The sequence below is a fragment of the Lingula anatina genome, chromosome 4 (assembly GCF_051362555.1).
Source record: "Lingula anatina isolate TDL-2025a chromosome 4, LinAna3.0, whole genome shotgun sequence".
Lineage (NCBI taxonomy): Eukaryota > Metazoa > Brachiopoda > Lingulata > Lingulida > Lingulidae > Lingula > Lingula anatina.
The window spans coordinates 18,821,399-18,833,897 of NC_141770.1; the positions used below are offsets into that span (position 1 = coordinate 18,821,399).

General features: G+C 34.4%; 1 protein-coding gene across 3 annotated transcripts in view; it reads right to left on the reverse strand.

Moving 5' to 3' along the window:
- LOC106162220 (dihydroorotate dehydrogenase (quinone), mitochondrial) overlaps nucleotides 1–12,499 on the reverse strand; it is a 114,980-nt gene that overhangs the window by 28,658 nt on the left and 73,823 nt on the right. The window contains exons 1-6 of one of the 3 annotated variants that reach the window (XM_087012156.1): nucleotides 11,361–11,485; nucleotides 9,966–10,190; nucleotides 9,556–9,755; nucleotides 8,899–9,104; nucleotides 8,259–8,348; nucleotides 3,009–3,199 (exon numbers count right to left, since the gene is read on the reverse strand). In XM_087012156.1, coding sequence (XP_086868282.1) covers nucleotides 3,009–3,199; nucleotides 8,259–8,348; nucleotides 8,899–9,104; nucleotides 9,556–9,755; nucleotides 9,966–10,190; nucleotides 11,361–11,405 — 957 coding nt within the window. In that variant the 5' untranslated portion in view covers nucleotides 11,406–11,485. Of the gene's footprint in view, nucleotides 1–3,008; nucleotides 3,200–8,258; nucleotides 8,349–8,898; nucleotides 9,105–9,555; nucleotides 9,756–9,965; nucleotides 10,191–11,360; nucleotides 11,486–12,499 lie in introns of those variants that run through there. The other 2 variants (XM_087012157.1, XM_087012158.1) reach the window with 2 other exon arrangements.

Sequence of the window (12,499 nt, forward strand, 5' to 3'; positions counted from 1 at the left end):
CTCACTTTGACAATTTTCAGGCCACTTTTCTTGTCTGCTGGCTCTCATTTCCTGTGTATTGTGCAAGGACTACACAGCTTCGTGTGCTCAAACACACTGAAGAGCATGCTCTAACAAGAGCATTTTATCTGTCCCTGGGCCCTTCAGATGGTTAACCAACATGTTCACCAAGGAAGACATGACCCTGGATTTCACCTTATGAATTATTATGTGAAATTTAAATAAGCTTTAATGGCTTATTCAAAATGAAAATCATTCATACATTTTAATTCCACAAATTTTCTTTCATAAGATAATTTTCCTATAGTTCTGGATGAACAACAAAAATTATTTTTCTCCTAAGTCAGTCATGATGAAAATGTTTTGGGCCTTAACAGTGGATTGTGATTTATGTAATGCGAAAAATTCCTCTCCTTAAGCTTCAGGAGAAAACCTGGGGGTCTATTCTAAAATTAAGGGACAAGCTAGAACATCTGGATTTCACCCAAAGAAACACGATAAAGATGTATTTTTTGTATTTTTCTTACCAATTCTAGAAATGAAATGGCCTTTCTCTTGTTTTCTTTGCCCCTGAAAGAGATCTTCTCTTTTAGTGATACCAAACAAGAGTTATTGAAAACTGTGCAGAGTCCTAAACAACAACAGGCAAAATCAATTGTTTACAGCAATATAATGGGAAGAATTATGAACACAAGCCAGGAGTGTGTTTGTGTGCATGTATGTATGCAGACGTGCCCGTGTGCATATGTTTGTGCATGCATATATGTCACACTGGTATACTGTGAGTAAGCGAAGTGTATGCGTGTGCATGCCTCTCAAAATACGTGCTGATACGAATGTTGCATAGCATTGTAAATGCACATATGGTAATGATCTTCCTAAATTTAAATTAACAAAGATCAACCTTTATTACTATGAGATACCATGCAGTTTTATACTTAAGAGTATGCTTTATATCTTACACATATTTATAAGAGGAAAACCTCTGATAATAAAATCTCAATATGCACCTGATTTAGAACTGGGCACCATTAACGTTTTTTCCTCAAAAGATGGGGTGGTGCTAAGATGAATCCAGACCTTTACATGAGCCAAGTTATCTAATAATCTTTTTTTTTTCAAAGGCCTCTGATCTTTGATGTCGGCCAGGGACGGAGCAATTATCCCTATATAACATGGGTGGCAGTCCCCTAATCATCCCATCCGTCAGGCAGTAACAACTTGGCTGTCTTGTACTGTCAGGATCAAGTCTTATTTATGATATGGCCTTGTTTTCAAGCCAACAGTATTCCTTATTCTCATACATGCAAACACAGACATTTTGCATTACACAGGGATACATTTATATTTAAATATGTACTTCTGCTTATGTTTACTTTGATCAAGGTCAAATTTATCGGCATTTTTAGCATGATACTAACAATTTGGCCTTAATCAGGCTTTAATATAAATCAAAAATATTTAAAAGGTTTTAAAAGGTATTTCTTTTCTTGTCACAGTCATTAATTATTATTATTCTTTTTTTTTTTTGGCCTTGGTCAAATGCTTTTATTTTCCATCAAACCATTACCTACCATAATTACTTTTTTGGCTTTGGTTTTAATCCAAAATTTCCTCCACATCAATGACAAATTGGCAAAATGGTTAGAAAAGGAAGCAATCATATAAATTCATTTTTTATCATCCAAAACACATTATATTTTTATTTTAACAATTACAGACACCAGTTTGTCTGGTATGACAGGGTCCTTTCTCCATTTTCCCAAAGACAAATTACATTTCACTTAGCTAGTTAGAAAATATCAATATATTTTTTTCATCCCAGTTAAAAGAGGGACAACTGTGATTCCATCCCTTTTATCTTTCACACCTATCACTCTTATTCCCATTACACAGGTGTTCTTTTATAGCCTGATGCAGCTAAGCAGGTGTAAAGGTCATAGAATTAGTCTTCTTCTTAATCTTCTTATATTTTGCCAACCAAAGCAAATTGCAGTTTCTTGTATGTCTGGGTCTTATTCTTATTTGCTGGTACAAATGATATGTTCATTATCCTCATCGAACCAATTTTAAAATGAAATAAATGCTGAACATCACCCTGATTGAATTATATTAACAGTACCTATAAGACTTCTAGAGTAATTTTTAAAAAAACCTGCAGTTGCATTGCTTTGTTCACATTAGAAAATATTATATCAATTTATGTGTGATTTGAGAATTTCCCATAGTTTTTTTCAACAATTTTCCTGAAAGTAGCAATGTAGATGCTACTAAATTAACTTACCAACTCATAAATCCTCTTTTTAAATAAAAAATGAAGATTAACGATTTCCTTTTCTAGCTGGTTGGTCTTAAATCAGTGTAACTGGTCAAAAATATCAGTTACACCCTTAAAAGACCATCATAGGTAAAACGACAGCTAATTAATCAATAAGTATCCATGTTACTTACTTACAACTGAAATATGACATGTAATTTAAAACAAGCATCATCATGATTTAGACTAAAAAAATAATAATTATAGTTATAATTCATTCCTTTCCATGGCGGTCCCAATATAATGTTGTGAGTGGTCTGAAAACACACCATCTGGTATTTTATCTCCACAACAAGCATTATTTTCAGTGGTAAGTATTAACAGAGTCACCTTCATGCCAAGTGCCATCTAACTGGCAGTTTATAGTCTAAGAGTGTAATTTCTTTTATAATTGCATCACTGTGAACAGGTTTAAATATAATTTATATACCTAAAATATAATTCTGTCATATTTTGGGTTAGCCAATGCTTGAACCATTGCGAAAGGGTATAAATATCATTCACACCCCTAAATTTTTGTTTCACTGGTATTGAATCTTAGATATCAGTGTTGGCTCATTTTGTCATATTTGGTTGCCCTACTCAAACGCCACATATATTATTACCTAAATGATTTTATTTACGACTGTGTTTACACATGCAATTTAAAAGTCCTTCAAATTAAAACAAGTATATTAAAATAAAGACTTACATTATCTATTAATTCTTGTAACTGTTGTTTCCCTTGTAGGTCCCGCAGGCCAGGGGTATTCGGACTTGAAATGTTGATGACAAGATAGTCGGTTACCTGACCAAACTTATGGACTCCTTCCACATAATCAGCGACTGCATTCTCAGATTCCTTATTTTTGCCTAGATTTATGCCAAGTATTCTTCTGGGACCTGATGAATCAGATACATAAATATAATATAATTATATTGTTAACATTAATGGCGCTTTATGTTTTATGCTTTATGTTTTCTTTTTACTGGTGTAAACACAACTTTGAGGTAAAAAAAAGTTTTTTTTCTTTATCAAGAAAGACATGAGGATCAGGATGACATAAAGCACATCACATGGCCATCCGCACGTTAAGTTTTTAAAGCAGTTGTTACAGTAGTAGTGTAAGCAACACAAGTAAAATTAACAGCAGAAAAATACTAAATTTGTTTGGATAGACTTTTAACAAAGAAAACTGCTGTCCAATATTGCGCCTGTTTTATAACAAGAAAGAAATGGCTACTGAACAATTATAATAGTAACTTTATGTTAGTGAACCTCCACAAATTAATCCTGAATATCTAGCTCAAAATTTTCTGCCTTTGAGTCAAATTTGAGATATGACCAACTCTTAGTTTTATTATCTATCCAAATTTGTTGAAATAAATTGCTATTAATCCATTTTTGAGTTGTAAGTTTTGTAAGCTGTAAGCTTTTTCTAAGACACTACTTCAATGGAGATGGAAACTAGTGAATTATTAGCACGCTGAAATAGAACAGTGATCAAGAGCAATGTTTAAGTATCCAGGAAAAAGACGTAATTGCTATATGAAAGGTCTACTGCTCATTTAATGCCCTTCAGCTCTTCAGTGAAATTCTCCTGCTGAACAGACAGGGAACTGCAATTTCACATCACATTACACAAGCACCCGTTACTATTATTGACACAGACTGTTCATGTGTAGGAAGGGCACACATGCTGACCCCACAGGTTTAGGTATCAGTGTACCGTCTTACACAGGTTTAAATACTTTATATTTCATGTGGATTTTTAAATGTTGTTTATGTTTTGTCCTATTATGTTAACGTTGGAAAACTTGCTTATACACACACATTTTTCAACTTTTTTCTTTTCTACTAACCCACACACACACACACACACACACACACACACACACACAAGCACTTTCTCTCTCTCTCTCTCTCTCTTCTCCACAAATCCCCCCCCCCCTTCAAACAAAATGTCCCTCCTACCATTCCAACATAATTTTTTTAATTTCTTTGAGATTTATTCTTCTTTTCATTTTACTGTGTTTCTCTAGATTTCTTATCATTTTTTTCCCTTTCTATACTGTTATGTTGATGAATCTGCAAACACACACATAGAGGCACATGCACGCACTTTTAAACTTACCCTTTCTATATATACTATAAGGTTGATGGTCTTGCAAACACACACAAAACATACACATGCACTTTTAAACTTACCCTTTTGATACATATTGTAAGGTTGATTATCTTGCAAACACACACACACATAAAACTCGCACACATACATGTAAACTTACCCTTTCTATTTGTATTGTGAGGCTGAAGATTTTGCAAGGACACTTGCGCACACACACACACACACACACACACACACACATACACACACAGAGGATGGGCTACTCTCACCAATGAAAATGTAAGTCATCGTAAAGACAATCATGATTTGCTTTACGGGGACAATTACCCCCCCTCCCCCCCCCCCCCCCCCCCCCAATGAGGTAAGCGGACATTTATTTTCTATAAGAAATGCAATTTTAAAAAATGTCATTTTTTCAGATTTAGTGTAAGTTTAAACTGCAAGAAATCTACACAACAGAGGTACATTTGACTTCCAACCTCTCTCTCTCTCTCTCTCTTTCTCTCTCTCTCTCTCTCATATTCCTAACAGTTTTTACTAAAACTAACTACTAAGACTAATATTTGACCATTTATTTCCAGAAACTGGCCCTGTTGAAGACACTCTTTGGCCTTCAAAGTACCTAATATTACCAACACTAACCTAAGCAGCTCACTTCCGCCTCATAGCTGATAAACATATGTCTTTTGCAATTTTCTGGCTAGTTAACTCACAGCAAGTCCCATGTTAAACTACTACCAAATTGCATTACCTCACTGAGTGCAAGTCTTACATTTAAAACTCATTCACTTCTAATTACTTCTTTACCTGTTTTCACTTTCACTGGCAAATAATTTAATTAAGTCTTTTCCTAATGCATAATGACTATAATTCTTCCTATGAAGATTTTTTTTCAGTTTAAATGTCTTACAAAACTGTTCTTATGTATTACATGTCCCGGTAAAAGAAAAACTTTGACTCTCCTTAGAGTGAAAACGTGCCTTCTTCTCAAATATATTTTTCAGATGGTTGATTCTCCCAAGCACCAACTTAAAAAATTGTCTGTAGATTATTTTCAGATGATTTATGACAAATAATTTACCTTCTGCAAATATTTTAAATCAATGCTTTCAAACACACACCAAAATATTTTAATCCTTTAATTTGGTAACTTTGAAAGCCGTAAATCATTAACTTATTCCCTGACACATTAAAGAGCATACAGTTGTATCCAACTCTTTCTACTCTAGGCAGATTTCCAATTCAAGTAAGTGGTTAAGTCAATTTACTTATTAACTTATTTTAAGTCAAGTATGTCTGCAATCATTTCCAGGATTACAGTAGCAGAGTTGCTCTGGAATGTGCAGAATTTCTTGTTCAGAAAACTGGTTTCTTTTCTACTTTACATCCTTCATTCTTTCTTTTTTTTCCTCCTTTCATTCTTTTTCTACTGAATAAATATAGCAAAATTGGTTGTATTATAGTCATCACAATCCAGTTTGTCCTACAGGTGAAGCTTTTGTCCTACAGGTGAAGCTGATTTCAGAAAAGAACCTCAACCCAACATTTGGTCTCAACTGTAAGTCCAAAATTTTAGTTTACCTTGATGTAAGATAAATCTGTATCAGTCTACCTTCATGAAATATTGCATCCTTTTTATACAAAGAAAGAAATGGCTAGTATTTTGACTGACAGTTCCTATTTCTCGTAGACTATGTCTGTACTGGATTAATTGTGAATTCCAGTGGATCAGGATTTTCAGTTTAAAAGTTAATTATCAAATATCACTCATAAGTTATTTTGTAAAACCAAACCAGGTCCTATAGTTTGTATCACACTCTAAGTCAAACAAAGGTTGTTTATTTTCTTAAAAAACCCATTAAATACCTTAGAGCCAACACTACCTCCTTTCTTTAATATCAAATTCAATCTGAGAGAACAATTCAAATTCCTTTGTACAAAACAGCATGCATATCACTTAGTATATATCCTGAAGGTTAAAAGAAAGGGAAAAGCTTTCATCCTAAACTCCTCCTGAAAAAATAAATACTTGTAAAAAACAGTTTACTTAGCAGAAAAAAAAAAATTTTTTTTTGAAAATACTTATTCAGAAATTAACACAAAGTAAATTTTGGAGAGGTCACATGAAATTTACTGCGATTTACACCCCCAACTGACTAAAATGTCTGACAATTTTAAAACAAAATGTGCTAAAAGCCATGCTTAACATTTTCAGATGTGACTTACTGTCAAACTCTGATTATTCTAAGGTCGGGCCAATTTTAATTTCTAACCACGTGGGTGACCTGAGACTACACAACCTACACCAAGCAGAAATCGTCTCTCACGTTTCAGCAGATGGCTTTCTATTTATCACATTTTAAACCTTAATCACAGGAGAATAGAATTTTATAAACTTAAATTGGATAAAAAGTGTGTTGTTTGTGTTACTAAAAGAGGACAACTTGCTGTAATGGATTACATAATGTCATCATGTTTTCATATCCAGTTACTAGTACGCTGAACACATTTTATAGACCCTTTTTTTCTATGCAACTATTTTCTTTAATCATACTGATATAATTTGCTTAGGAGGGCCCAAGCAGAATTTTTCAAAGTTATCACTCAGGCCTACCCAACTACCAGACTCTGCACTGAATGATCCTGAATTCACTGGTAGATCGGACCACACTACCAGTTTTCAAGGTGTGCGTCAGAACGCGCTTCGAAGTATCAGATGCGACACCGCTCTTGCCTAGTACGCGATGTGATAGTGATTTTTCTCAACGAGGTTGGAAAGGAGTGCATCTCACCTCAAAATTTGTTACGGGGTATGATACTGTGAAGTGCGTACTGACGCACACCTTGAAAACAGGGTTAGTGTGGTCCAATCTACAGGTAAATTTGGGATCATTTGGTGTGGAGTCTGGTAGTTGGGTAGGCCTGTCACTGGACAATGGATTCACATTTTTCAGACTTCATATGAGTTGCTTAACAGTATCTACATAGACTATTTCTCTCCAAAATATCATTTAGTTTTATTAAGTTGATTCAACCAGTCTGTCTGTAAAAACCTTATTTCAGGTTTGTGTTATCTGAAACACTTTAAATTAAAGAAACTACAAGTACAGGGTGGCAACATATCATCACATCAAATTGTCAAATCCACTGGAAACATACTTTGATCCCAATTATGTGAAATGATTTTGACAAGAGGGTGGTGTTTGGCAGTAAATTTTTTTAAATTATTTTTTCTTTCTTTTTCTTTTTTTTTCTTCTTTATTAATTCTTAATGCACATTTTTACAGCCTCTCTCTCCCTCTCTTTCTTTCAAACACATACACACACACAAACACTTTAAATATATGCAAACAATTTATACTTAATTTCTTGATTTCATATTGTCTACTGAGTAAAGAATGCTACAGCTGAGTTTAGCAAAATTCTCCCCTAACGCACTCAAAACCAGAGCAAACTTTTACTGACTGTATTCAAAAATCTTATAATTACAATAAATAAATTTGTCCTCACTGCTTATGGATAAAAGGAGGACAATGATGAAGTTGTTTTATTATAAGTTAGAAAAGCATGTTTAGTAAGCAACCATAATAGGCATAATCTTTTTAAAGCATAGGGTAAAAACATTTTATAAATTCTGCTCAGAACATTTAGTGAGAGTATGCTGAATATTTGTTATACAATAAAACATCTCTGCTATTAGAAAAAAAAAGCACAGAAAAGGAACAAAGCAGTAAAACAGAAGCCTTTTATTATAAGTGAAAACTTTAGGGCAGCCACTCAGCTCCCAAAATTAAACAAAAGAAACTAAAAGTATAAAATTTTGAGACACATACCTTTAGGTGGAGTGCGCTCAAACTTTGGAAGCCACAAGGCAAAGAAATTTTCATTCAAAAAGTTTCTTTCATCAGGCCACCCTGGGGGTTCTACAAATGTAGATAGGCCACAGTCAACCATACACTTGCTAACACATCAGAGGTATCGACTGAACAGACACTTTTTTCCTGGCAAACAGTTCTTTCAAAATAAAGTTCTTAATGCACCAGGATGCAGAATGGGATGACCCCAAGTTTTATACACGGGTTATGTTCTGAGAAGATGTTCGAAAGTCAATTTGTTTGTAATTCTAACACAACTATCCTACAGAAGAAGTACTTTGTAAGTATGTTGCTTTTTTAAAAGTTCATATATGAAATGCAGCGCTGTACATGAAATAAAGATTACAAAAAATTGATATTAAAGCAAACATTTAAGTTCATAATCTTTCTGGAAAATGTGGCACAACTGGTTTCCTGACTTAATTGTTCATAATACAGGGAAAATAGTTTCAATAAGTGTCAACTCCATGAAGATAACTTGTTCAGTCAATATCTCTTAAGTGTAGCAAGTTAGAAGAAATTTTACTTATATTCAGCCTAGGTTTACAGAAATTATTTCTAATTAAAATCTTAATCAATTTCTTATGTGCATACATACCTAAATAATGTTTTACTCTGTCATCGGATTCCGCGATTTTGTCCTTGTTCTCTGTTTCAGTGTAATTCACATCACTGCCCTCACTTTTTACTTCAGTAACTGCATTTGATTCAGCAGTATTAATTAATAGTCTATCTTCTTCACTCTCTCTCCAAATTTTTAAGCGATTATATACTTGATCATGACCATGACTGTTAAATCCATATCTGTAAATAATAATATTGAAAATAATAAAAATAATATTAATATTTTTATGTCACTCTTTATTTGTATCATAATTCTGAAAACTGATGCTTTGATAAAAATTAATTATGCCTGATAAGGTAATCAAAAAGTTCTTGGTAGCAATTTGGGATCATGCCTGCCAAGAAAACATGTTTTTGATACGTAACAACATTACGTGAGAAGATGTAATAATATGACAATTAGGTGTTTGATAATTGGTGACTGAAACCTAGGAAAAATACATATATATATATATATATATATATATATATATATATATATATATATATATATATATATATATATTTTTTTTTTTTTTTTTTTTTTTCCCCAGGGCTAATTTGCTCAAGTGTGTGTGTGTGTTTGTGTGAATGAGTGAGTTTGTGCATGTGTATGCAAACATACATCACAGGCATATCACATAAAATACACCTGTTTATCACAGCTCTATCTTCTTTCAGCCTGAACACCCTGGGTTTTGGGTTTCCATCCTGGGGTTTGGGAGTGACACTTCCGACTTCTACAAAGCCAAATCCCATTTTATACAGTCCATTCATTGCTTCACCATGTTTGTCAAACCCGGCTGCCACGCCCACTGGGTTGGTAAAATGCTGTCCCCAAACTGTGGTTGCCTAGGCAATTAATTATTATTTGAAAATATTATAGATTACAATTAAGTGTCATTTAATGCCTTATTAACATTTAGTCACCTTCATTCAGAGTTGACCGTCAGTTAAGCAAATAGGTCTGACACATTATAGTGTATTTATTAATCACAGGATTAAATAACTAAAAATATACGCATTTATTCAACGTAGCCATTAATGACCCTCAGAACTCACAAGTCTTGGTGTGTCAGCATATTTTGACTTGGGTACTAGACCATACTTTGCTGCTTTGATGGCAAGGTTGTGGGCTGTCTCAGCACCAAAAACTCTCTGAATAAACGGCATAAAGCGTTCTCTATAAAACCTCTCATTACCACCCCAAACCAATGTCGTCCAGAATATGGCTGTTGAACCACCAACGATAATTGCTGCAGATGTTATTTTGCTCATCTTCGGCGGCTGTTGAAAAAGCAAATGCAAAAGAACATTAATAAACATAAATCATAGTCAATTGCTAGATATGAAAGCATTATAAAACAGTTGACAAGAACAGTGTAATTGTAATATGTAAGGCACAGGGGGCAGAAGGGATGGGGGCGAGGCATGTGACCCACTGTGCCTCCTTCATAATCCAATGTAAATACACTTTTCAGACAGTACTGTATGTGATTACATGGTTCACACCAAGTATTCTCAACACATTGCTGCATCTATGCCAAGCAAGATCTTTGGCATACCTATTCTGAACCAGAATTATGTGTAGAAACTGCAATAACATAACAAGATATCATGGCCCATGTAATATGCCTGTCTTAATCTTTGGATAAACGGATTCACAGAAAGCTGAAACATTTTCCAAGAATATATAAATATATAGTAAGAATGTTTACTACAGAATGAAGATATATATATATATGTATTCTCCAGGACACAGGCTTTCATGGAATAGCTGCCCTCCTTAACAATAATGGTCACATTGGCAGCTGGAGGGCCACCACATAAGGATATGCGTCAAACAGCAAAATTAGGGCTGGTTCAAATTGAAACTATCATTCCACAGAGATCGTGGGGACTCTCTCTGAATGCTATCAGATTAACATGCCTCTCTTAGAAAAAAACAGAAAAGCTGGTGATTATATGAGTACATTAGAAACAAGAAATTAATGTGTTCACATTTAGGGAGAGACCACGCAAAGTTGGATAAATCTTTGTAAAATGATAATTTCAATGGGGATGAGCCCTAACATAGACATACATACACACACATATTTTTATTTTATTTATTTTTTATTTTTATTTATTTATTTATTTATTTTTTTTTTTTGAGGGTTAAATTAAAAGTCAAACACATCCTGCACATTGCATGTGATTTTCTAAGATAACCTTTATTCAAGAATAAATCAAATAATATACTTTGCAATATCATAAATTAAGTAACCTGAGCTTTAGCCCATACGATACTAGTTTCTAGACCGTAAGTTATGAAACTCTCGAGCCACACTTTGGCATTGACTTGTCCTTCACGGTGAATCTCAAAGATTTGCAACAGCAAGGGTCTGTGCATAGTATTGTACGTAATACCAGGTACAAGTCAAAGCATTAAGGCTTGAAAACACCTTTTATACTTACAGGTGCCGACGAAGGCGGCCGGTGCATATTCGGATGTACATTCATGCTCCCATATGTAGTTTTCAAAACACAGCTAGGCACCCAATAATATTGTATAGTTGCGTACTTCTTATTTTGTGTTAACGGTCAATTGGCTGTAACTAAGAGTTGTAAAAAATAGTTTTATTTGAAATTGTAAAATTCTGATAAATTTTGATGGCAGATATTGGATGATTTACCTGTTCAATGATTCAAAACTATTTGGTAAAACGACAGTCAACTCTGAATGCAGACGACTCACTTTGGTAAACGGTGCTTGATAAACAAGAACCTGTTATGCATTTTTAGACAAATTTGATAGAAAAGCGACATAGGCCCACACAAAGACCATAAACTCCATTACTTTTAGGATACAAAATTAATATTGTATCCTAGATTAGTTTTATTTTCCTTATGTGCTCAGTTAATGCGAAAAAAAAAAAACATTTTGCGAGATAATTATTAATGCTCTCGCATCAACAATTCATCGAGGTGAATTTGCGAACGTCGAACTGTTGACGTAGGCCTACATGTGTACATTAATGTAACAACAGCGTTTGGGGGGTGAAACTGAAACATCACTTGTAAACAAATCTCCCTCACCTGATCAGCTAACAACACCTTTTTTAAACACAATAAAGACTCAATAGGCCTAAACACTAAAATCCACTTTTTTTAATTAGGTTTACTCATGATTTTAAACAGTAAAGAGGCGAAAAATGTCTTAAACGTGTCATGCAGTGGCGGATTAAGGGGGGGAGTCAGGGGGGGTCCCGACCCCCCCCCCCCCCCCCTTCGATTTCTGAAAAAAATAACACCAATAGTTCCCTCTTGAAATTAGAATTTTGGCTAGCTGTATCATAGTTCTAAACCGTACCAAATGGCACCGCTCGCCCTCTAAAATACCAAAAATTTTCGGGGCCCGCTGGGGGCGGGGGCGGCTTCACATCCCCGGACCCCCTACCCTTTCAAATAATCCTGGATACGCCTACGTGTTACCATAATGTCCGATATAGGTCTAAGTCTCTCTGAAACTTGGGGTAGAATATTCATTGCTGTTGTGGCTGTGTAAGATGTGCACCAAACACAATAACTGCGGTGGTTGAGATGTCAGAGTGGGA